The sequence below is a fragment of the Alligator mississippiensis genome, chromosome 2, assembly GCF_030867095.1.
Source record: "Alligator mississippiensis isolate rAllMis1 chromosome 2, rAllMis1, whole genome shotgun sequence".
Classification (NCBI taxonomy): Eukaryota; Metazoa; Chordata; order Crocodylia; family Alligatoridae; genus Alligator; species Alligator mississippiensis.
The window spans coordinates 212,053,194-212,074,938 of NC_081825.1; the positions used below are offsets into that span (position 1 = coordinate 212,053,194).

At 44.3% G+C, this 21,745-nt stretch overlaps 1 protein-coding gene across 4 annotated transcripts in view; it reads right to left on the reverse strand.

Annotated features, from left to right (window-relative positions):
- Window positions 1-11,789, reverse strand: part of ANO5 (anoctamin 5) — a 102,821-nt gene extending 91,032 nt beyond the window's left edge. For 2 of the 4 annotated variants that reach the window (XM_019477020.2, XM_014602389.3), the window contains exon 1: window positions 11,643-11,788. In XM_019477020.2, the coding sequence (XP_019332565.1) occupies window positions 11,643-11,703 (61 nt within the window). In that variant the 5' untranslated portion in view covers window positions 11,704-11,788. Of the gene's footprint in view, window positions 1-11,642 lie in introns of all 4 variants that reach the window. The other 2 variants (XM_019477019.2, XM_059722728.1) reach the window with 2 other exon arrangements.
- Window positions 11,790-21,745: the final 9,956 nt, after the last annotated feature.

Here is a 21,745-nt window from a genome sequence, read left to right on the forward strand (position 1 = left end):
AGTGGCCAGTGTGTTTGAAAACTGCAGGGAAGCCAAGCCACAAACCCTGTAATGGAGAGTTTGCAATCTGAGGTATTTTGGTAGAAAGTTCACGTTGCTAATGTAGCTGCTGCTGTTTTACTGGGGAAAGGAAGATCTGGAAGGTTGTTACTGTATGCTACACCAAACAAACTGAAAAGAAAAATTTCAAGGAGGAACCCAAGATAACATTTTTGTAAACTTTACTGGGTTCAGAAAATTTTGAACAGCCTGGTTAAAAGTGAAAAAGCCATAGTTATAATGCTATCTATACTAGACAGCGTAGGTAGAATATAAATTGCTTCAGCAAAGTTTGGCTTCTCATCTTCAGATACATTTTGATTTTAACTAACTTGTATTTCTAACACAGGTCTCTGCCTCATTAGCTAGATTGTAAAACACAGCTATTTATGACATAACTTCATCCTGAAACAAAAGGCAGATTCCCAACTGGAGTAACTCAGCATAGCTCTCCCTGTGAATGTTCACTTTTTTTTAAAAACTCCAAACAGAGCTCTTTAACACACAGTACTGCCAGAGCTGTGCCAGATACACTGTAAGCATATGACTCAGCTGCACGGAGGAGACTATATTTGGTAAGAGAACTCAGCTGAAACCTTCCCCACCCTGTTCACTGTAGAGAGCTCCCACTCGATTGTTTCATTAGATATTGAACTAACAGCTTAAATTCAATGTGTCCGTGGCTTCAGAGGATTTAATTTAAAAAGTTCACACCGATTAGTGAAGGAAAAATCTTTCAAAGTACACAGAAGAATATCGTGCCAAACCTCCGGAAACTTTCAACAAAAAAAGAATACATGTGAGCTTCCACATGCTCTTTTTTTCTTCTGAAACTAACTTCTAATACGTGAATACTCCCCAGTCTCTGGGGTAGCCTGGCAGAGTATGACGTGTAGGCTCAGACCATCTCTATGACAACTTTCAACAATATAATGACAACAAATGCAACTTTATTCTGAACATGTTTATAGCACTGCACTCTTAGCTGTGCTTGGCCATTACTGTCATTCACTGACAATTTCAAAGCACAATTTACATCGTGGAGATCTTACTAGCCTTTTTTTTTTTTTTGAACTCTCTAATGGAAAAGCTAGATGTTAAAGTTACATTGTTTTTCTTCTGTGGCTCACAATGAATGAACAGAAGTTTCAATAAAATCATAAACCATGACATGCTGGAAGCTTTCCTAGCATAATTCAGGGATTAATGAACTAATGCTGTTAACATCATCAATGTCTACGCTGTCATTGGAAAAACAGGTTTCTAGCTATTATAACTGCAAAGACCACTATACAAATTTGAATCAAGTGCAGACCAAGACAAACAGATTATGCGTGTCCAGATGAGCACGTATGTGCACTCTGCAGCACCTCAAAGCTGTTTGAGGTGCTGCAAACTGCACATGGCACACATACAGCTGTTCACCGTGCTGCTAATTTGCAGAACAGTACCAAAACGTGTCACCACAAGATCCCAAAGTCAAAAAAGCTATGGGAAAAAAAGTGATGCGCTGCACATGGCAGCAGCCTGTGCCACCAGAAACTTAGCCTGGCTACCCAGAGCCATGGACTAGCTGCCAGCCAGTCTCCAAGCAGCTGGATCTGAATCACTGCTGCTCCGGGAGGCACCCAGGACTCCAACTAAGTCGGCCTGGGTCAGCACAGGTGCTGGCCCCAACCTCCCCTACCCCACCCAGGACAATTTACCCCGTACCAAACCCCACATGCAGGGGCACGTGCAGCAGCAAAAAGCAGTGGCACAAATTTGTGTTGCTGCTATTTTTGCTGTGGCAAACAAATGTCCCTATATATGGGGACATGCCCATTTTGTCTGTTTCTACTGCTTCTCAATCTTATTAAGTTTAGTTCTGCTCTCTTCCAAGACCCAGCTCAATTTCATCTTGGGATAACTACGAGCAGAAAATAAAGGGAGGTACTGGAGCGAAGTACTAGGAAGAATGATTCAAAACAGGGACAGAGGAAACACCCCATTCATAAAAGCTATAAGGATGAAACAGGGGTAGAGGAGCAGAAATCCTATGCACTTTTCTCCTACAGCTGTCAGGATAAGCCTTGTAGTAGGAGATGGAATATCACACTTTAATTCTGACTAGTAGCTTTAGTCCCCTGACTAGTAGATTTCAGATAAATTCTTCAAGTCTTGTGAGTATGAAAACAAATCTTAAGTCTAGTTCAAAGAAACCTCAAGCCACAAACAAATCACATTTTTTACAGATTCCTACATTATTAGAAACTGAACAATAAATACATTATGCAATCAAGTTTCAGCTACTGATACTTTTGCCAGGTCTTCATAGAAAATACTCCTCTGATCATTCAACATTCAGAAATCAGTTTGCCCCAGCTATCATGAAGTGTGATACAATCATGCTCCATGACTCAATAATTTATAGTCTGTTTTTTTTCAAAGTACTTTTCTTTTTTCCCCCTTCAAAACAAATGTATTTACATCACAAAATACTTTTTACTTCTTGACTGAACAAATTTTATCCGTGTTCATGTAATTCACTTTATGGGGACATTCATCCAAGCAAAATTTAAAAGACTGCAAATTTACTGGCAGTCACCATATTTACCTGCATACCACATGCACATTTTCTAATGAAACCAACCCCCCAAAACTGGGGTGTATGTCTTAAGCAGAGAAGCCAATTTCTGGCTGGCATAGAGGCACACCATTTTGATTTGTATTCCTGCTTTGATCCCTGCTTTCATTTCTATTCAGGTAGCTGAGGGAGTCAGCTGATTTTATGGCTCATTGTTTTTCACTTAACTAGTGTTAATGATATTTCTACTTTTTGATGTTCCACTAATCTTGATGTCCCACTAAGCTAGCTAACCTTTCTTCTGGGAATTTAGCTGTCTTTTAGCTACTCCTGGTCTCTCTCCTCCTATTTCACAGCCTTGCAGAATGTTATTAGCTCATTTCAAAATCATAAGTTCACCCACAGAGACCAGTCTCCAGTAGCAGCTTAGGTTTCCGCTTTTGGTTATGCAGGAAAGGAAGGGCGAATGAGCTGAAGATTAGGCTCTGTTACTGCTCTGTGCAGCCACAACTCTGGATAAATCTCTTTTTCTTCATTCTGCTTTTCCAAAAACAAGGTGTATGTCTTATTCTAGGGGTGTGTGATATGTGGAAAAGGACAGTAATTTTAAAACTTTAGCATATGTAAACAGTAAGAGACCTCATACATGAGACAGTGGGCCCAACTACATGTGCCCCCTATGGCGCTGTTGTCACTGCGCCATCATCTGGTACTTCCTTTTGGAAGTACTGAAACGATGGCTCAGTAACAGCCATCACTACATCATCCTGGCTGTGCAGTTATTTTAGATGCTACATTGCCACAGCAAAGTGCTGTAACAAGGTAGCTCAGCACTACAGTGACGTAGTGTCAGCATCACGGTTTATGCCTGCTGACACTACATCGCTGTAGTGATGAGCTATGTCACCATAGCACATGCATAGACATTGCCCAATGTCACTGACTTTGAAAGAATGGCCTTCATGATTAAGATAAGCATAACATGGCCAGTGGTGAGCTGTGGTGTAGGTAATACCTATTATCAAACATAAAGGTCCCAGCACAATGCATGTAGAGACTAATTCATTCTGGTTTCCCCAGAGAGGGCAGAAAAAAGGTGTCATCCTTTCCTGTGAGATTTCCACCATTAAAATGCTGCCTTGAAATTATGTATAAGTCACAGCCAAGTACGACAGAAGTATGGCCAAGTGGAATGCTGCAAACTCATACAAAGATCTTTGGAGGGATAGTCTGAGAGAGGCCTACAGGTCTTCCTCTGCCAGAATACACCAGAGGCTGGAGAAAATGTATTAGAAGCCAGATGCAGATAGAGAAAAGTGTGTGTGCAAGATGTATTAAAGTCACAAGCCTTCTTAACAAACTCCTTTCAATCAAAAATGTGTGTTTGGCAAACATTAATTCTCTCCAGGGCAGTGGTCCAAAGGAACAAGGTCCAGGTTCCTGGCAGGTTTGCCCGAAGACTTAGGGACCCAAAAACTAACAGGATCCCTAGGGCAATTATACCTCTTGTATTTCTGCACCAGAGTAGGGAGATTGTGGAAGACCCTGCAGCTTCTCTACCAAACTGACATTCTTGTGAATGTGTATGGTGGTACTCTGGCGCAAAAGTGCCAATTTTTCTGAAGATGTACAGAGTCTGGGAAGTTCTGGCTCAACAGAAATTATAAAAAGAGAAAGAGAGAAAAAGAGAGAGAGAGCTCTGGGTCTGACTTTGACAGAAGGCATTTTTTTCATAGAAAAATAATTAAATTACCTGTGAACCAGAAACCCTGCCTCATAAAATAATAGCGCTCTTAGCTGTGGGTTTCCTAAGGTAGCCTACAGGGAGACACTGAGAACAAGGGTGTTCTTAAACGTCATTTAAGAAGGTACCTGCTTCTCTGTGGGGAGTCACAGATTCCAGTTCCTTTTATAAGGACCACCTCCAATTGGTACATTAAGCAGTTTTTGGATTAGAGCCATACATAAGTGCAGTGGTAAACTAGAGCTAAAGTTTCCATTTCCTCATTGGAAGCACTAAGACGCTTACTTATAAGCAGCCAAACAAGCCCAATGTTATTCAAGGTGCTGGATCTAGTTCCAAATGAAACTTTCCTATTCCAGACTGGAGTTTTCTCTTAAGATACAGGTTCCCTTTCAGTTAGACAAAATGTGTTACATTACATATGTAATGTAATTAAATTTAGGTTGTTCAACTACTTTGACACACATAACAACACAGCACTTTTCCTGTTAACTTAATTCCACCCAAAGATAACAATACTACTGATTCTAAAGAGGCTTTTCCTAAGTCATCTCTTTTTAAGCATTTTTAAATTGCTTATAAACTGCCCAGGGCTTGTACTTCAGTGCATACAAAGTATTTTTTTAAACTTACAGGTTGATAAATCTTTATACTCTAGTTCAGATCTTCTAGGAACAGGATGTCCTGTTCAGCGTTTCTATACATAGACAAGAAATTATTACACCTATCACTTAAGTAATTTGAGATAACTGTGGTACTGAATAAGAGGTTCACATTCTGATCTTGGCTACACCCACAGAAATCATAGCAATTCAGATGAAATAGAAAGAATTTACTCTGGATAAAATCACACCAGAACATGTCTCGAAATGCTGATGAGTTATTAGAATCCAGTGTTTAAAAGTGCTGTTTGAGAAACTGCTAGCTGTTTTTAGCATTTGTTTTTTAGAGAAAAAAAGTCAAACAAGGAATACAAATAAGAATCCTAGAATTTAGGACGTTACTCTCATGATATATCTTTAGGAACATAAAACTGAGAGGAACCTATTGGGACATCAATTCCTTGCCTTGCTATCACAGGCCACACATCCTATAAGACAAGGTAGCCACCTGCAGCATCAGTGGCATGGGCAGCCTCTGTGTGTGGCACACGGCAGATCAGGGAGAGGACAGGCAGGGCAGCAGCAGACAGGGAAGGAATCAGAAAGCAATACAGGAGATGAGGCCACCGGGCAAGGAAAGAAGCAGAAAGCAGAGCAGAAGGCAGGGCTGGGAGCACAGAGTAGGGAGAAGAAGCCAGAGCAGCAGATCAGGCAGAGAAGGGAAACAGGGTAACACTCAGAGAGGGTACAGGATTAATTTGTGGCATATCTGCCAAAAAGGTTGCCTGCCCCCCCACTATATGACATGTCTACACTGCATTGGACAGTGCTCCACCCACTCACCTTCTGCATGATGCAGTTGCCATTAGAGCAGAAACGCGCATGTGCATGACACACTCATAAGCACACCTGAGCCTGAGAAAGGTAACGAGTATGCACCAAGTGCAGCTACATAACATTTTTTCAGCATCTAATATGCAGGGGGAGGTGCAGGGAAAGGCACGGTTTCATGGTAGTGCCCCCTACCACTGCCAAAGTAGTAAAAACATGCCCATACATTATCTTTTTTTAGTGCTGTCTTGTTGTATTCAGAATACAAAGCATACCTCTGGATTATGGAGGTTCTGTAAAAAGTATGGGAAGAAGGCAATACAGTTCTGCAACATGGCACTGAACTGTAAAACAGTTTCCTGATGGTCTAAGACCTTGGGTTATATTCCACAACTCTGTTAGCGTTGTCATTAAATTTTTCTATAAAAAAATACAGAAACACAGCCCATACCAGACAAATATTCCAAGCCAACGACAAACATCTCCTTTTGGTTCTAAATTCTAAATTTCCCCAAAAGATGTCTGACCTGCCTTTAATTCTTAATATTCAAGTAAACTTCAAATTCCTTCATTAAAAACTTCATGCATCACACAGGAAAACATAGGCCTGCCCCTTCTGCAATAAAACCACAACAACAGGAAGCAAGAGAGCTCCATGCTCCCTGCAAGGTAGATTTAGAGAGCAGCCTTCAAACCTTCAGCTCGTAAACAGAAACTTCAGGATGACAATTCCCTGTCATAAGTGACCTTTTGTTCCCATATACCACTGTCTTCCTCAGTGCTCCAGAAGAGAACACTATCATAAAACAAGAGTTAAATCCGATTAACTCTTAGGTAAATATAATGTAGCATGTACTGTAGGTATTCCTCCTTGTCTTCTCTTGTCTTGACCTTCCTAATCCACCCGTTAGATGTGTAGGATATACCTTATGGCCGTGTCCAGACGAGCAAGAGCGTGCGCCTGCAGCAGCACAAATTGCCTCAGCACATAACCCTGCATGTGCATTTAACTGCAGGACAAACTGTCCCACAATGGACAAACTGCCCTTGTGCCCAGCTCCTCCCAGCTCTTCAGCTAGGGAAAGTGGAGACTGGGGCCAGCGCCTGTCCGGCCTCAGCAGTCTTACCTGGTGGCCTGATGGCGTGCTGGAGCAACAGGGCCAGCACAGAAGCCTGGTCAGCACAGAAGCTGGGTGTTGCTCTGAATGGCCTAGCCTCGACTTGTGCTGGTGCATGCCTGTTTTGCGTGCTTTGAGCCACTTTTGTTTCTGGGCGTTATTTTGCTACCAGGAAATCCCAGTAGCAAATTTGCAGCATGGCACATTTTAACATTCACTGAATATGGTTCGTGGTGCCACAAACCACATCTCCCTGCTCACATGGATGTGGCCTTTGGGTTCAGGCCATTGTGATATCTGAACAACTGTAGCACAGAAAGTCTTCCTACAGCCTCAAAAGGAAACAAGCAATAATGATGATGATCTGTCTGAATTCAATTAAATTACAGATCAAAGTTCTATTGTCCTAGGCACTGTACAAAACTATAATGCAATAGTCAGTCAACTCTGTGAAACTGTTGCCACAAATGCCCCATCACCCACTTTTCCTGACTTCTGCTATACGTCGGATGTTTTTTTGGTCTGCTGAACTTTTTATTAATAGATTGATGCAATATAGACCAAGATCTGTACTACACCACACAAGGAGAAAATATTAGTGATTCAGTGTTCTAAACTGGAAGGACAATAAAACTGAAAGTGATCTGTAGGGGAAAAAAAGTAAAAAAGAGGCCAAATTCTCCTTTTGCCACCTCTACCTATACTAAGCAGACATGAAAATGTTTCTTTATTTCCTGGGTAAAGAATAGGTTCAGGTGGTAATTCTACTCGGGTTTTTTCTCAGAAGTATCCACACGGGGCTTTGATTTATTGGACAATTCTCTGGGGACTCATATGTATATAGCCTTTGTTTATAAAACTTAACTGAATGGATATGTTTGCTGGATTGTTATCAAGGAACTTTTTTTATCCTAAGCACTTCTCTCACAAACAAACAAAAAACAAATGGATTTTTTTCAAATAATCTTTCCATCTGCTTTTTCAGACCTTCAAATGTGTTCTGGTTCAAATAAGTTTGATCTTAAAGCAATGTAGTTAAATTGGTCCAAAATGTTGTGTGGAGACCTTGATTTTTATTTACACCATATTTAACTTGAACTCTTACTGAATTGTAATCAAATGATAAAACCATGTTTAAATCAAATTATGAATGTCTACACCAGATTCTGCACAAAACTTATTTTTAAATTAATTCTAAAGTTAAACTGTTACAACTTTTACAATTGACATAACCTCAATTGCTCAACTCTCAGTTTCCCATCCTACTATTTCACCAGTTAACAGAACAATAAAAGAACATTTGAGGGCACTGATTAATGATTTGAAGTAGTGCAAGAATATTCTGATTGTGCTCAGCCAACCAGAAGATGAAGCTGGAACATGAATTAAGAACTGTTTGTTCTCTAGGAAAATAAATTACTTCTGCAGATACCACGACTTTAACTACAGTACTACTAAATTTGATACGGGGGCTAGGTGATGGTGCAAGTTTACTAACACTCTCTTGGAAAAAAAAATGGCTTAACACTAAGAGTTTAGGCAGCATTAAAACCTAACATGGAAAAATCATCTTTGAAATGTTCACATGTATTTGAAAAACTTACTACAATGAATGGATTCACCACAATCCAAATTTGAGTGAGTACATTTGCAGTGTGTATAGTTCCTTGCAATTATTTTTTTCTGTTCATTGGAACTCAAATGTAATACTACATCTCTTTATACTGCATGTTTATGGCTAATAAAAAACAAGAGAGATTTCCATAAAAATGCCACAGAATTAAATTCACAAAGTTGACTTAGCTGACATCATTCTCCAAAATAGCTATTGTAAACTCTGGAAATATTAACTTTTCCCTTTAATGATAAGGAAAATGTAGTCTCATACTAGGAGGAAACACCCTCCCCCCCATAGCTGAATGGGTCAGTTTGAAGTGTAAGACATTTTAGACATGCTTTAGGAGTGTCTGGGCATATTCACTTAGCAAATAATGACTCAGACTTTCCTGAAAATGCACTGCTAACTAGGAGGCTGTTTGAATACCAGAGAAGAACTAGCCACTGTAAGATACTTTTACAGTGAAAGTAACTGCTCATTTAACTTCAAAACACTCAAATTGGCTGTGGCCTTTATTCCAAGTGGTATTTAAATTGCAACAACCAGAATTATAACTTAGAGTAGCCCCTGCTGAAAGGTACTCCACTTGCATGCACATCAGGCAAGTCTATAATTCACTTAACTATATAATACAATGTCACTCCCATTTACATCATAAAAAATATTGATTAGCTGAATATTATGTAATTGCATAAACCGCTTTAAGTGCACATGAGCTCTCCGTCTCAATATCTACTTTGTAATGTAACTATAGTCCATTTAGCTTCAAAATTAGTTAAACTAACTAACATCTGTCAATTTTAAAATGTATAATGCATCCTTGAACCCACTAGATCCTGGCAATTTCAAGGCTAGTATTACAGGTATAATGTACTCTCTGAAACATAGGAAAGAAGTCTTATCGGATAAGCAAAAGCTTAGGGAAAGCCATCTCTGAATTTAATGAGTACTTTTTACCTGGAGATTGGGTAGGGGCATATTCTGGGTAAGTGCGTGGTCTTTCCTAAATCCAAGGACCAACAGAGTGCACCGCAGTGAATTTTCAGTTCAATACCATTTGCTGTTATATTCCAACACACAGAAGGCCAAACTATCAAACAATTATCTACAGACTTTACAATAAGATTAGATATCTTTTAAATGGCATGCTTTGTCCCAAATTCTGGGGAAAGTTTTGTGGTCTCTGTAACCAGAGCAGTCAAACTACAGGTCGTAGTGGTCCCTTCTAACTTTATGTTCTACAAACCTGTAACTGGCATCAAAACCTTCTGAACTGGGTAAAGGAAGTTCTTGAGATCCTACATAGCTGATCAATTGGTTCCTCTTTGGTTGGTTCCTCCTTTTTAGATGACATTGAGGATGATCTCACATACAACATTTTACTGTTTCTGATGACTGACTAATCAAAGGTGTGTTTGTCTGGAGGCAAGGCATTTCCGAGACTAACTGGTTCAGAGAGTCATGAGCCTGTTACAGGCAACAATCTACTTTACGTGGGTTTCTTGCATCTGTTCCTAGCATGTGAGGAGTCAACAATAAAGTACATTGTTGCCCATAACAGTTCATGCCTCTCTGTCCCAGATAGTCCCTAAGGCTGAAAACAGATATTGAATTTGTCTTGGGAAAAGTTGTGTCTGTGTTTGTCCTGCAACAGAAAAGTCTCAGGATTGGCATTTACACACATCACCCTCAGGTTTAATGAGCAGCTGAATATACTGCCCCTTTTCTGCCACTGATTCAATGTTGCAATCCTGACACAGCTGTTCAGATGTGGTTTGCAACATCCCAGAACTGTTTGTGTCAAACGTCTTAGGATTCGTCCCAGACAACAGACGTGGCCATCCGAATGGCTGCACTTTGTCCCAGGATAAAATGGTTTCTCTCAAATATGATGTCTGTCCAAGGAACCTCCCTGCCCTACCTTCTGTCTGGACCATCAGTTAACAAACAGACTCTGTTTTGCCGACCGTATAGGAATACATTCTTGTTTATTTAACATAAATCTTACACTATTGGTCATGTACTAAAGACACTTGTGTTAATGTCAAAGACGTTTCAAACCGGAAAGCATGTAGATAATGTGAAGTGAGAGGCCCAAAAACCTTATCAAGGCTGTTAGATTCATAAGGCTGGAAGGGACCTCACAAGGTCATCGTGTTGATGGGTGTTACAAAAAAAAAAGAAGAAGAAGAAGAAAAATGCTTAGTTTAAAACATAAATAGTCCTCTAGTGGTTTATTTATGTTACGCAACAGGAAGGTGGGGATGAGTCAAAGCTCTGTGCTGGGACTATCATTGTCACAATCGGATTAACTAAAGAATCTCCTCAAAATGCCTCAAGCTTTAGATCCGTTCTCCCCCTGAAGGCACAAACTTCCCTGAGAGCCGGAAGAAATAATGATCCTCCTGGGGTCAAATACGAGCTGTATACGACGCAGGTGAGAGGCCGTGCCCGTGGGCTAGCAGGGCTAAGACGTACCAGTTCCTTTAGGGCGGGGGCATTAAACTCATCTGGCCCAATGGTCTAGATGAGTAGCACAGGGCTGGTCCACGTGCCTGATTGGGCCCGCACACCTCTTTCCCCCACGCCCAATCCAGCAGCTAGCCTGGCTGAACCACACAGCAGTGGTGCCCATCCCAGCTACTCTGGGACCCACCCTGCGCCCAGTGCCCGCTCTCGAGCTGTGAGCCTGCTCCAGCCCATCCGGGAGGCCGAACTGCCCGCCGACTATTCGGAGATGCGTCAATAGGCCTGGCTATCTTCCCAGCCACCTCTTTTAGCCCACATGGCGCGGGGCACTTCTGCGACATACGCAGCGGGTCACACCAGCACGGTTGTAAGCTGCTACGCCGCCACCTGGCACCCAAACCTCCCCGAAGGACCGGAGGAAGCCACCAGGCCCGCACCCAGTGTGCGGGGGGCAACCTCAATCCCAAACCCTCCCGGAGCCCCAGGGGCAGGGCAGGGCCGGAGGGAACTTGCCCAGCCGCGCGCGCAGAGCAGCGGGATGCCGGGCGGGACGGGGCAGGGCTGGGCAGGGCAGGGCGGGGCAGCAGCCTCCCCACAGCGCAGCCCGCAGCCTCCCCACAGCATAGCCCCAGGGCGGCCTGGCCCGGCCACCTACCGTCCGTGGCCGAGGCCATCTCTATGAGGGTCTCCTCCTCCTTCTTCCCCAGGCGGCTCATGGCTGCGGCCCTCTCGCCGCTCCGGGCCCCGGCAGCGCTGACTGCGCGCCCCGCCCGGCTCTGCTCCAGCCTCAGCCCCCGCCTCCGCCTCCGCGCCGGCTCGGGTTGCGGCGGCGGCCGGGGCGGTGCCCAGGCCTGTCCCTGCGGCTGCGGGCCCGCCTCCGGCCCCCGAGGGCATCCCGCCCGGGTCCCGAGCGCCCCCGAGGATGGAGCTGCCTCCCGCCACCGCTGCGGGGGCCGGGGCTGGCGGGTGCAGGCTTGAGTGCCCCCCCGGCCCGGGCTGTCAGGAAGGCCACGGAAGACAAGCAGGGACAAGTGCGCCAGGGCCTGGTGACACCCTACCAGGACCGCACACAGGCACGGGTGAACCAGGCGGCTGCTCCCCGGGCAGAAAGCAGGGCCCCAAAATGGTCATTTTTATTCCCCGGTTCTCCAATTATTATTTTATTATTATTAGTTAATGTGCATCCGAGGCCAAACTAGCCAAAACTAATTCCAAATCCATGAGTCCAGAACTGTAAGTGGCCCTACTACCGGCAGACATCCTCCACCCCCATCTGGGGCTTCAGACATTTCCAAAACCTTTGGCGGGCATCCTACTTGGAGGCCCAAGCGCAGAGGCTTGCGGGGTTCGGATGCCCTTTGGCAACGCATAGGGGCTGCACGTGCACCCCCTGAGCATGGCAGTGCACCCCTCCCCCCCAGTAGCCAGCGGGACAGCGCCAGCAGTGTCTGCGGGAGCTCCCCGCTTACTGCCGCAACGCTCCTGCCACCGTGCTCCTGTCGCTGCTAGTGCCACTGTGCTCCCCTAGTGCCATTCATACAGATGCCCCCCCAGTTTTGCTTGCCCTCAGCCGTAAGGCCCTCAGAGCCAGCAAGAGAGGAGACTCCCATCTCTATAAACTGGGCTTAAAGCCGCTGCACCTCAGCGGGTACTGAACCACACCAGAAGAGCTGTTTTGCTGCGGGGCAGTTTGGGAAAACTGCCTTCTTGGACACAGATATATGGTATTTCCCCGGCTAAGTTAAGAAGCCACTGCATTTGATCTGAGCCTTCGAGAGGCTGAGAAGTGATTATTATTATTATTATCATCTCTGACGAAGGGGGGCCCAATACAGTATTTTGAACCAGCATTCCCTCAAAGCTGTGCTATGTGCGCAGGCATGCCTGGCAGCGTGCCGCGCAGCTTAGAGGGAACACTGTTGCCAATTCTCATGTGTTTTGGTGTTTTTCTTAAAGTCTACACCTCAGGAATGTGAGAAACGTAGCTCTTTCTTTTACAGGCAGTCCTCAGACTTGCAACACAAGCGGTCCCTGTGTTGTGCCCCAGCTCAAGTCTGGGATTGTGCCCGGTATGCAAAGGCGAATAAAGATACCAGGGGTGAAAGTACAAAGAAGGTTTATTGTTAGCAATAAAAGGTGCGAGCGGAATAATTCACGTAACAAGCACACCAGATCACTATTTCTAAGCATCTTTTATACAGGAGTTTTCAAGTTTTCACCAGCGTGCTTGTTTGCTGTTTGGTTATAAGTGAGTGACGCAAGAAGTTCTTTACTGAGCATGTCTCTATACCTGTGGTTTAGCTATGTATCTCATTTACATACATGTGTGTTTCATTAGCATACTTCTTCCCCACCTAGGGGCATGATTTTTAGTATTTTAATGAGCCCTTTAACCCAGTACTCTGCTTCTTCTTTTGTTTTCAAGCCCCCTTTATCTAGGACTGTCTCCTCCTTATCATTGCAGATGGGCATTTTTCACATAGCATTCTCTTCTGCTTCGTCTTCGAGTAGAGGCTTCTAGGTCACTCCTTACATTTCCCCCCTTTGGAGCATTTTTAATTATTATTATGATTGCTCCATGCAATTTGGCTTAACACAAATCTAGTATCATCAGCTTTCTTTGTTTGTAAAATCATTTGATTTACCTTAGGCCTGAAGATAGATATAAAAACAGGTAAACATTGGATACAGCAACAAACCATAATCCCTATAACACAAAACAAGACAACTATACTAAATAACTGTCTCAACCATCTAAAATTGGGAAGCCAGGAATTTAACCAGGAAAAGACTAAGCCAGATGATTCTTTTAACATCTGTGCCAATTGTTGTAAGGCACCAATTTTGTCTTCAATTAGCACAGAATTATCGGTGAGGTTGAAACAACACATTCCTTTTAAAGTTTCACACCCAAGATTGTGTCGTAATAAGAGATAATCAATAGCAGCTCTATTCTCCAAGACAGCGTCCCTTAATTGTTTTTGTTCAGCATTCAGGGCTGAAAGAGCTCGAGATGTAGCATTTAGTCCTTTTGCTAGAACACAGGCCACAGCATTAAGATTTCTACTATTACTTACAGCGAGGCCCGGAACCCCCACCATAGATACAGCTAATGCTACGTATTCAGTCTTAGATAACAGTCCAGGGAAATCATTCTCATTACAATCGGCGGTGAGAGTAGTATATGCCCACTTATACCTCCCACCGAGAGGGGTTTGTTCAGTGTGCATTAAGTCAGATTTCCTTGGAAGAGCTGCAGTTACCCAGGCAATGGTGCATGGTCCTCCAGTAGCGTTCGCTGGGAGGTATGAATATATTATTCTCCCGGAGGCTAGAAACCATCCTCGAGGAAGGACGGTATGTGCATATGCATAGGATATTTGACTGGTCTCATTACAGAGGATATTTTTACCTTGGTTCAATTTAAGGCAATTACCAGTACAATTAACCATTAGGAAACATTCGGAAGCATTAGCTGTTGCCTGAACCCGTAAGGAGAACATGTTTCTGCTTTTATCTTTTACAATAGTCCCCCAATTATATATATCCTGATATGTACTTTCCTTATCTATATCTTTCAACATAGTATAATTTTGTAAAATTTTCAAAGGGGTTGGTACTGTGATTAAGCATGAGGTAAAAACCAGGTGAGCATTGATCCCTCCCACTAAGCAAAAGTCCGTTCTATTTAAAATTTCCTGGGCCAGATAAATCCAGACATTTTCCTGAGGGTCAAATTTTTGTTGTAAAAGGTTTTTCCCCTCTTATGAGAAGGAGTGGATAGATCAGGACGCCCCACAATAAAACTTTGACCAATTTCATGATAAGGGATGTAAAACTTGATCAAAAATTGACAAATTATTTAAAGTTCCTTTCTTCTGAATAGGAATTTTAAGTCTCTTATTGGCTCCACCTTCCACTGTTCTCTGCCTCCAGTCCCGGAATCTGCAGGGATTCCTTCTTGTTCTGGTCCAGCCACCAGCTTTAGGCAACTGGAATGTATCCAAGTCTTGATTCCCTCGAGCTTTGCTGCCGTTGGGGTCGTCAAGAGTACCCTATATGGGCCCTTCCATCTGGCTCGAAGTGGTTCCTCATTCCAGTCTTTCACAAGGGCGTAACTCCCAGGTAATAGTCAGTTTTCCGGGGCAGGAGACTGATCCTGTGACTGAAGCACGTCCCGTACCTGCTGATGGATGGAAGACAAAACAGAAAACAAGGACCATACATATTCTCTAATCATTCCCTCTCCTAAAACATGTAACTGTTGTTCAGTACCCATGGGCAGACTCAGAGGGTAAGGCTTACCATACATTATCTCAAATGGGCTTAATCCCAATTTAGAATGTGGTGTGACCCTTACTCGTAACAGGGCCAAGGGTAGGGCCTCTGGCCATTTGAGTCGAGCTTCTTGGCAAATCTTTGCAAGGTGTCTTTTTAAGGTCTGATTCATACGTTCCACCTTTCCACTGGACTGGGGTCACCAAGGGGTGTGTAAATGCCAGCTGATTCCCAGGAACTCAGAAACCTTCTGAGTAATTTGTGCGATGAAATGTGGGCCATTGTCTGATCCTATTCCTTTTGGAAGTCCGAAGCAAGGTATGATTTCTCATAGGAGCGCCTTGACCACCTCTTGGGCTTGAGCAGTCCGACAGGGGAAGCACTCAACCCAATTAGAGAAAGTGTCCACAAAGACAAGGAGATATCTCATCCCTTGTTGCCGGGACAACTCGGTAAAATCCACCTGCCATTCTTCTCCTGGCCCATTGCCTATTCTCCGATGTCCTGGAGTTTCTTTTCTCCCTCCTTTTGGGTTATTTCTCTGGCAGACCTCACATGTTTCTGATACCTTCTTGGCAGCCTCTTTTAATCCCACTCCAGTTACATAGTGACTGATCCATCTTACCAGGGCCCTGGGTCCATAGTGGGTGCCATGATGAGTGCTCTTTACTACCGCATGAACCCAGGCAGCTGCGATGATAATGCGGCCATCCTTTGCTACTAGCCACCTGTGCTCCCCCTTCTTTGCTTGAAACTCTTTTATTAATTGTTTGTCTTTTTCCCCATACTGTGGTGTCACAGGCTGTATAGGTCTGGGAGGAGAGGTAACAGATTACTTACTTCGGGCAGCAAGTCTGTCTGAGGTCTTTTAGCTGCTTTCTTTGCTGTAGCGTCAGCAAATCGATTACCTTTTGTGGAGGGGTCATTCCCTTTCTGATGTGCCTTACAATGCATTACCGCTACCTCCTTCAGTTCCCAGACTGCCTTGAGGAGAGCTTTTATTTGCTTGCTATGCTTAATGCTTGCTCCTTTAGCATCAAGTAGACCCCGCTCTTTCCACAGCGCTCCGTGAGCATGTAAAACAAGGAAAACATATTTAGAATCAGTATAAATATTGACAGTTTTGTTGGCCGCCAATTGCAAAGCCCGAGTCATAGCAATGAGTTCAGCCTTTTGAGCTGAAACAGATGGGTTTAAAGGTCCTGCTTCTATCACATTCTGTGTCGTCACGATAGCGTATCCGGATTTTCGAATTCCATTCTCCATACTCGAGCTGCCATCCGTGTAGAATTCCAGTTTAACATTGTCAAGGGGTCGGTCTCTCAGGTTTGGTCTTGAGGAGTAAACAGCTTCAAGTGTTTGCAGGCAATCGTGTACAAGATCTGGTGTGTCAGCCATAGGTGGCAACAGTGTTGCTGGATTTACAATGCGAGAAATGGCCAATTTTATTTCAGGCTTACCGAGGAGGATGGCCTGATATCGAGCCATTCGTCCCGGGGTTAACCAGTTCCCTCCTTTCTGCTCCAGGACTGTAAGCACTGCGTGAGGGACATATATGAAATGATTGTCATTTCATGGCCTAGGGTTAACTTTTCAGCTTCTTGTATTAGCAGACAGGTGGCAGCAACGGCCCAGAGACAAGCAGGCCATCTGGATGACACAAGGTCTAATTGCTTAGAAAAATATGCCACCGGTTGCTGCCAGCTACCTAATTTTTGTGTTAATACACCAACGGCCACCCCCCTTTGGTCATGCACAAAAAGGGAAAAAGGCTTACTCATGTCTGGTAGTCCTAAGGCGGGTGCTTCAATAAGAGCCTGCTTTAACTGGCAGAATGCTTCCTCACACTCTTCAGTCCATTCGAGCACCTTTTCATCACCTTGTGTAGCTCCATACAGAGGTTTTGCAATAACCCCAAAATTTGGAATCCAAATCCTGCAAAAACCTACTGTACCTAAGAAGCCCCGTAGTTGCTTCTTTGTTTTTGGGGTTGCTAGCTGGCATATAGCTTCTTTTCTTTCAGGCAACAGGGCTCCCTGACCAGGCTGCAGTTCAAATCCCAAATATGTTACCTTCTGGGACATTGGTTGCATCTTACTTTTGGACACTCGATATCCTTCTTGTCCCAGAAAATTAAGGAGGCAAATTGTTCCCTCCAGGCAGCTTGCTTCAGTGGTGGCTGTTAAAAACAAGTCATCCACATATTGCAAAAGGGCACATGACAGTGGCAGTTTTAGCCTACGTAAATCCTTGCTTAACGCAGTGCCGAATAGGGTTGGGCTGTTTTTAAACCCTTGGGGTAAGACAGTCCAGCAAAACTGAGTCTTAATTCTAGTATCTGGGTCTTCCCATTCAAATGCAAATATTTCCTGAGATTGCCTCTCTACCGGTATACAGAAGAAAGCATCTTTTAAATCAATAACCGTGAACCAGTTATGAGCTGGGTTCAAGGCAGACAGCAGGGGGTATGGGTTGGGGACAACTGGGTGTATACTCACGACCACTTTATTTACAGCTCTCAGGTCTTGAACAAAACGATATTCATCACTCTTAGGCTTCTTCACGGGCAAGATGGGTGTGTTAAAAGCTGATGTGCATTCACGGAGAAGGCCATACTCCAGGAACCGTTCAACTAACGGCTTCAGTCCTTTCCTGGCTTCCATCCGCATTGGATATTGTTTCATGCATGGAGGTTGGCCCCTGGCAAAAGTTGAATCTTTACAGGGTCAGCATTTTTAGCCTTCCTGTTTCGGTGACCTGCCCATACCCATGGAACAACAGCATCGAGCAGGGTTTGAGGAATATCCGGTGTACTTTCCTCTCGGAGAAGGCCGAGAAGGCAGGCCTGCAGATGCCACCCCTTTTCAGGAGGCACCATTAGGAACATTTGCCCATCCTGAAATGACAATGTAGCTTGCAGTTTACAGAGGAGGTCTCTCCCTAAAAGGGGAACGGGGCAGTCTGGCATATACAAGAATTGATGGGTGACTTCGGCCTGCCCAAGATTACAGGTCATTGGCTGTAGGAAGGGCCGTGTTACTGCCTTCCCTGTGACCCCTACCACAGGCACAGTCTTTTTACTTAAAGGTTTCAGTTTTTGAGTTAAGACAGAATGAGTAGCACCTATATCGACGAGAAATTCTACCAATTCATCTCTGTTCCCTAGTTGCATTTTAACCAGAGGCTCGTCAGGGGACACCGGGATCTGGGTTATCTTTCCCTCCCGGGCCTCCGGTCCCCTTCAATCTGAATCCCCTCCAAAAGCAAACAGTCCACTGCTCTCCTCTCTTTTCTTTTCACCTTCACCTACTTTCTGATTGGGGCATTCCCACTTCCAGTGTCCCTTTTGTTTGCAATAGGCACACTTATCTTTCTCTAATGGACCCCGCCTCTGAGGCTGTCTCCGGGATCCCTCATTTCTGGGTTTTCCCGTGATTGCAGCTGCCACTAGGGCTGCCTGCATTTTCATCTTTTTCTCCTCTTTCTTGTCCTGTTTCTTTTCCTGAACACTTTCTCGGTTAGTAAATACTTGGTAAGCAAAGTCTACTAGTTGGGAAATAGGCATACCTGTTGCTCCATCTGCCTTCTGCAATTTCTTCCTAATGTCCTATGCACTCTGACCTATGAAGACCATATTTACCATGCGAGCGTTTGATGCATCCTCTGGGTCCTCATGGGTGTATTGTCTGAAAGTAGTGTAGATTCTTTCCAAGAAGGCATTCAGGGTCTCATTCATCTCCTGTCGAACCTCATACACCTTACTGAGATTCTGAGGTTTTTTCACAGCACCTCTCAGTCCTCAGAGGATATATTCTCGATAGGCACGGATGGAGATCATATCTTGGTCTGGGCTCCAATCTGGCTCCTAGGTGGGGACATGATTGTCCTTATTTCCTTGCAGGCGCCCTGCGGTAATTTCCTTTTCCACGTACTCACGGGCTTTGTTTACTACCATCCTCCTTTCCTCTGGTGTCAACAGGACATCTAAAAGAGACTGAACATCTGCCCAGGTTGGGTTATGGGTTTTGAAAATCGTTTCAAACAGGTTTCGTACCTTTTCAGGATTCTCTCTCAAGCTGGGGGTGTTGTTCCAACAGTTATACAAATCTGAGGTAGTGAAAGGAACGTGCACAAAGGTTCGACGATAGGTTGGCTCACCGTCATCTTCGAGGGGCCCGGGTACCACTTGTTCTCTTAGGGGAAATACCCCATTTCCCTTCCCACGGCCAGGATCAGATTCCCTGTGATGTTTTCCCTTAACCCCGGAGTCTGCTCCTAACTGTACTCTCCACCCACCTCCCAGGGTTATATCAGGAGAAGTCGGGGGTTCTGGAGATTGCCAAGCACCTGACGGCCATGGTCGGTGCTGTTCCAGATCCCTGGGTCGGGGAGTGTTCTCAACCTCTGCCTCGGGGGGGGGGGGAGGAAGGAAAAAGAGCGGATGCCAACAAGGAATCAGACGAACGAGGAGGAGGAGGGGGGAGAGGAGGAGGATAAGGTAGAGGTGGCAAAGGGAGTGGAACCTCCGGATCCAGACATTCCAGGACAGGATTTTCAGTTGGTCGAGCCACTGCCACCTCACAGATCCCAACCCCCTCCCCCAATCCACATTTATCCAAAACCTTTCTATCCCTACAGAGAGACATAAACGCTTGCACATACATCAATTCCTCCCATTTACCATTCTGCCAGCAGAACAAAATCAATTGTAAGATGGTATTATAATTAACACTTCCCTCCGGAGGCCAATGTTCTTGATCATCTAGCTTATAGCGTGGCCACGCAGTTTCACAGAAGAATTTAGCTTTCTTCTTAGTCATAGGATCCCCACCGAACTCTGCCCAATGTCCCAATACACAAGAGAGGTGGGTACATTTCCTAACCTTACTGTTAATGGTACCCATCTCAGGGCTGCCTTCCCGGTTCTGACCGTCCGACTTACCTAGGATCCAGGGATCTGTTCTTAGTCCTCGTCCTCACAGGGGAAAAAATCACTGGTCTTGGACTGGGGCCAGACAGAATACGTACAGAGATAATCCCAGGCAGGCGTACTGACAGTAGGCCTTATGCTCTTTCTACCCTCTCACCCAAGTGCCTGTTACTGGTACTTTCACTCTATGGTGTTGCGTCGTTAGGCTACTGCCGCCTCAGCGATCCAGCTCCCCCTGAAGCAAAAGTCTCACCGGGAAAAGAGATCCCGGGGCACGCCTGACATTCGCTTCGGAGGAGCGGCTGTCTGGTCGTCAGTTAGTCCGGGCAAAGCCTTATCTAAGGCAGTCCCATCTGGGGTGCCAAAACTGTTGTGCCCCAGCTCAAGTCTGGGATTGTGCCCGGTATGCAAAGGCCAATAAAGATACCAGGGGTGAAAGTACAAAGAAGGTTTATTGCTAGCAATAAAAGGTGCGAGCGGAATAATTCACGTAACAAGCACACCAGATCACTATTTCTAAGCATCTTTTAGACAGGAGTTTTCAAGTTTTCACCAGCGTGCTTGTTTGCTGTTTGGTTATAAGTGAGTGACGCAAGAAGTTCTTTACTGAGCATGTCTCTATACCTGTGGTTTAGCTATGTATCTCATTTACATACATGTGTGTTTCATTAGCATACTTCTTCCCCACCTAGGGGCATGATTTTTAGTATTTTAATGAGCCCTTTAACCCAGTACTCTGCTTCTTCTTTTGTTTTCAAGCCCCCTTTATCTAGGACTGTCTCCTCCTTATCATTGCAGATGGGCATTTTTCACATAGCATTCTCTTCTGCTTCGTCTTTGAGTAGAGGCTTCTAGGTCATTCCTTACACCTGCAAACCCCGTCTTACATCGAAACGTTGTAACTCGGAACTGATTTTTCTATAGCAAACAATATTATAAATGGGGATTGGTTCCTGAACCAAGGCCCAGTACCCTATTTTCACCAAAAATAACCCAGAATTTTGTACTCAATCAATTATAGATTAATAATATAGCTACATTAATGTATTTATATTGTAAATAGCAAATATATTGATTTGGAAGGCCTTCTTTGAGGTGACTTTGCTGGACTTTTTGAAGGCTTCTTGGCTCTCAGGAACCTTGCCTGCAGGTTTTTCTGGAGTCTTGTCTGCTTTCTTAATGAAAGTGTGCAAGGAAGTTTGGACAGGTGTTCTCCAGGGAAGTCAGATCAAGCATCGTAAAGTTGAAACTGACGTCAGAAAGTTGAAACAGTGTCAATTTATAAATGTTGTAAGTGCAAAACGTTGTAACTTGAAATGTTGTTATTCGAGGACTGCCAGTATATATACTTATATAAAAAAGAAAGAGCTAAGTTTTTCACAGTCCTGAAGTGCAGACTTTAAAAACAATGCCAAAAATCATGAGAGTTGGCAACGCTGCCAATACTAAAAGTTCGCCCAGGGTTGCCAGGAGTCTAGGTACAGTGCTGCACCTTACACTGTGACTGCACAAAGGCTGATGGGGGTAGCACTAGCAGTGTAAGGTCGATG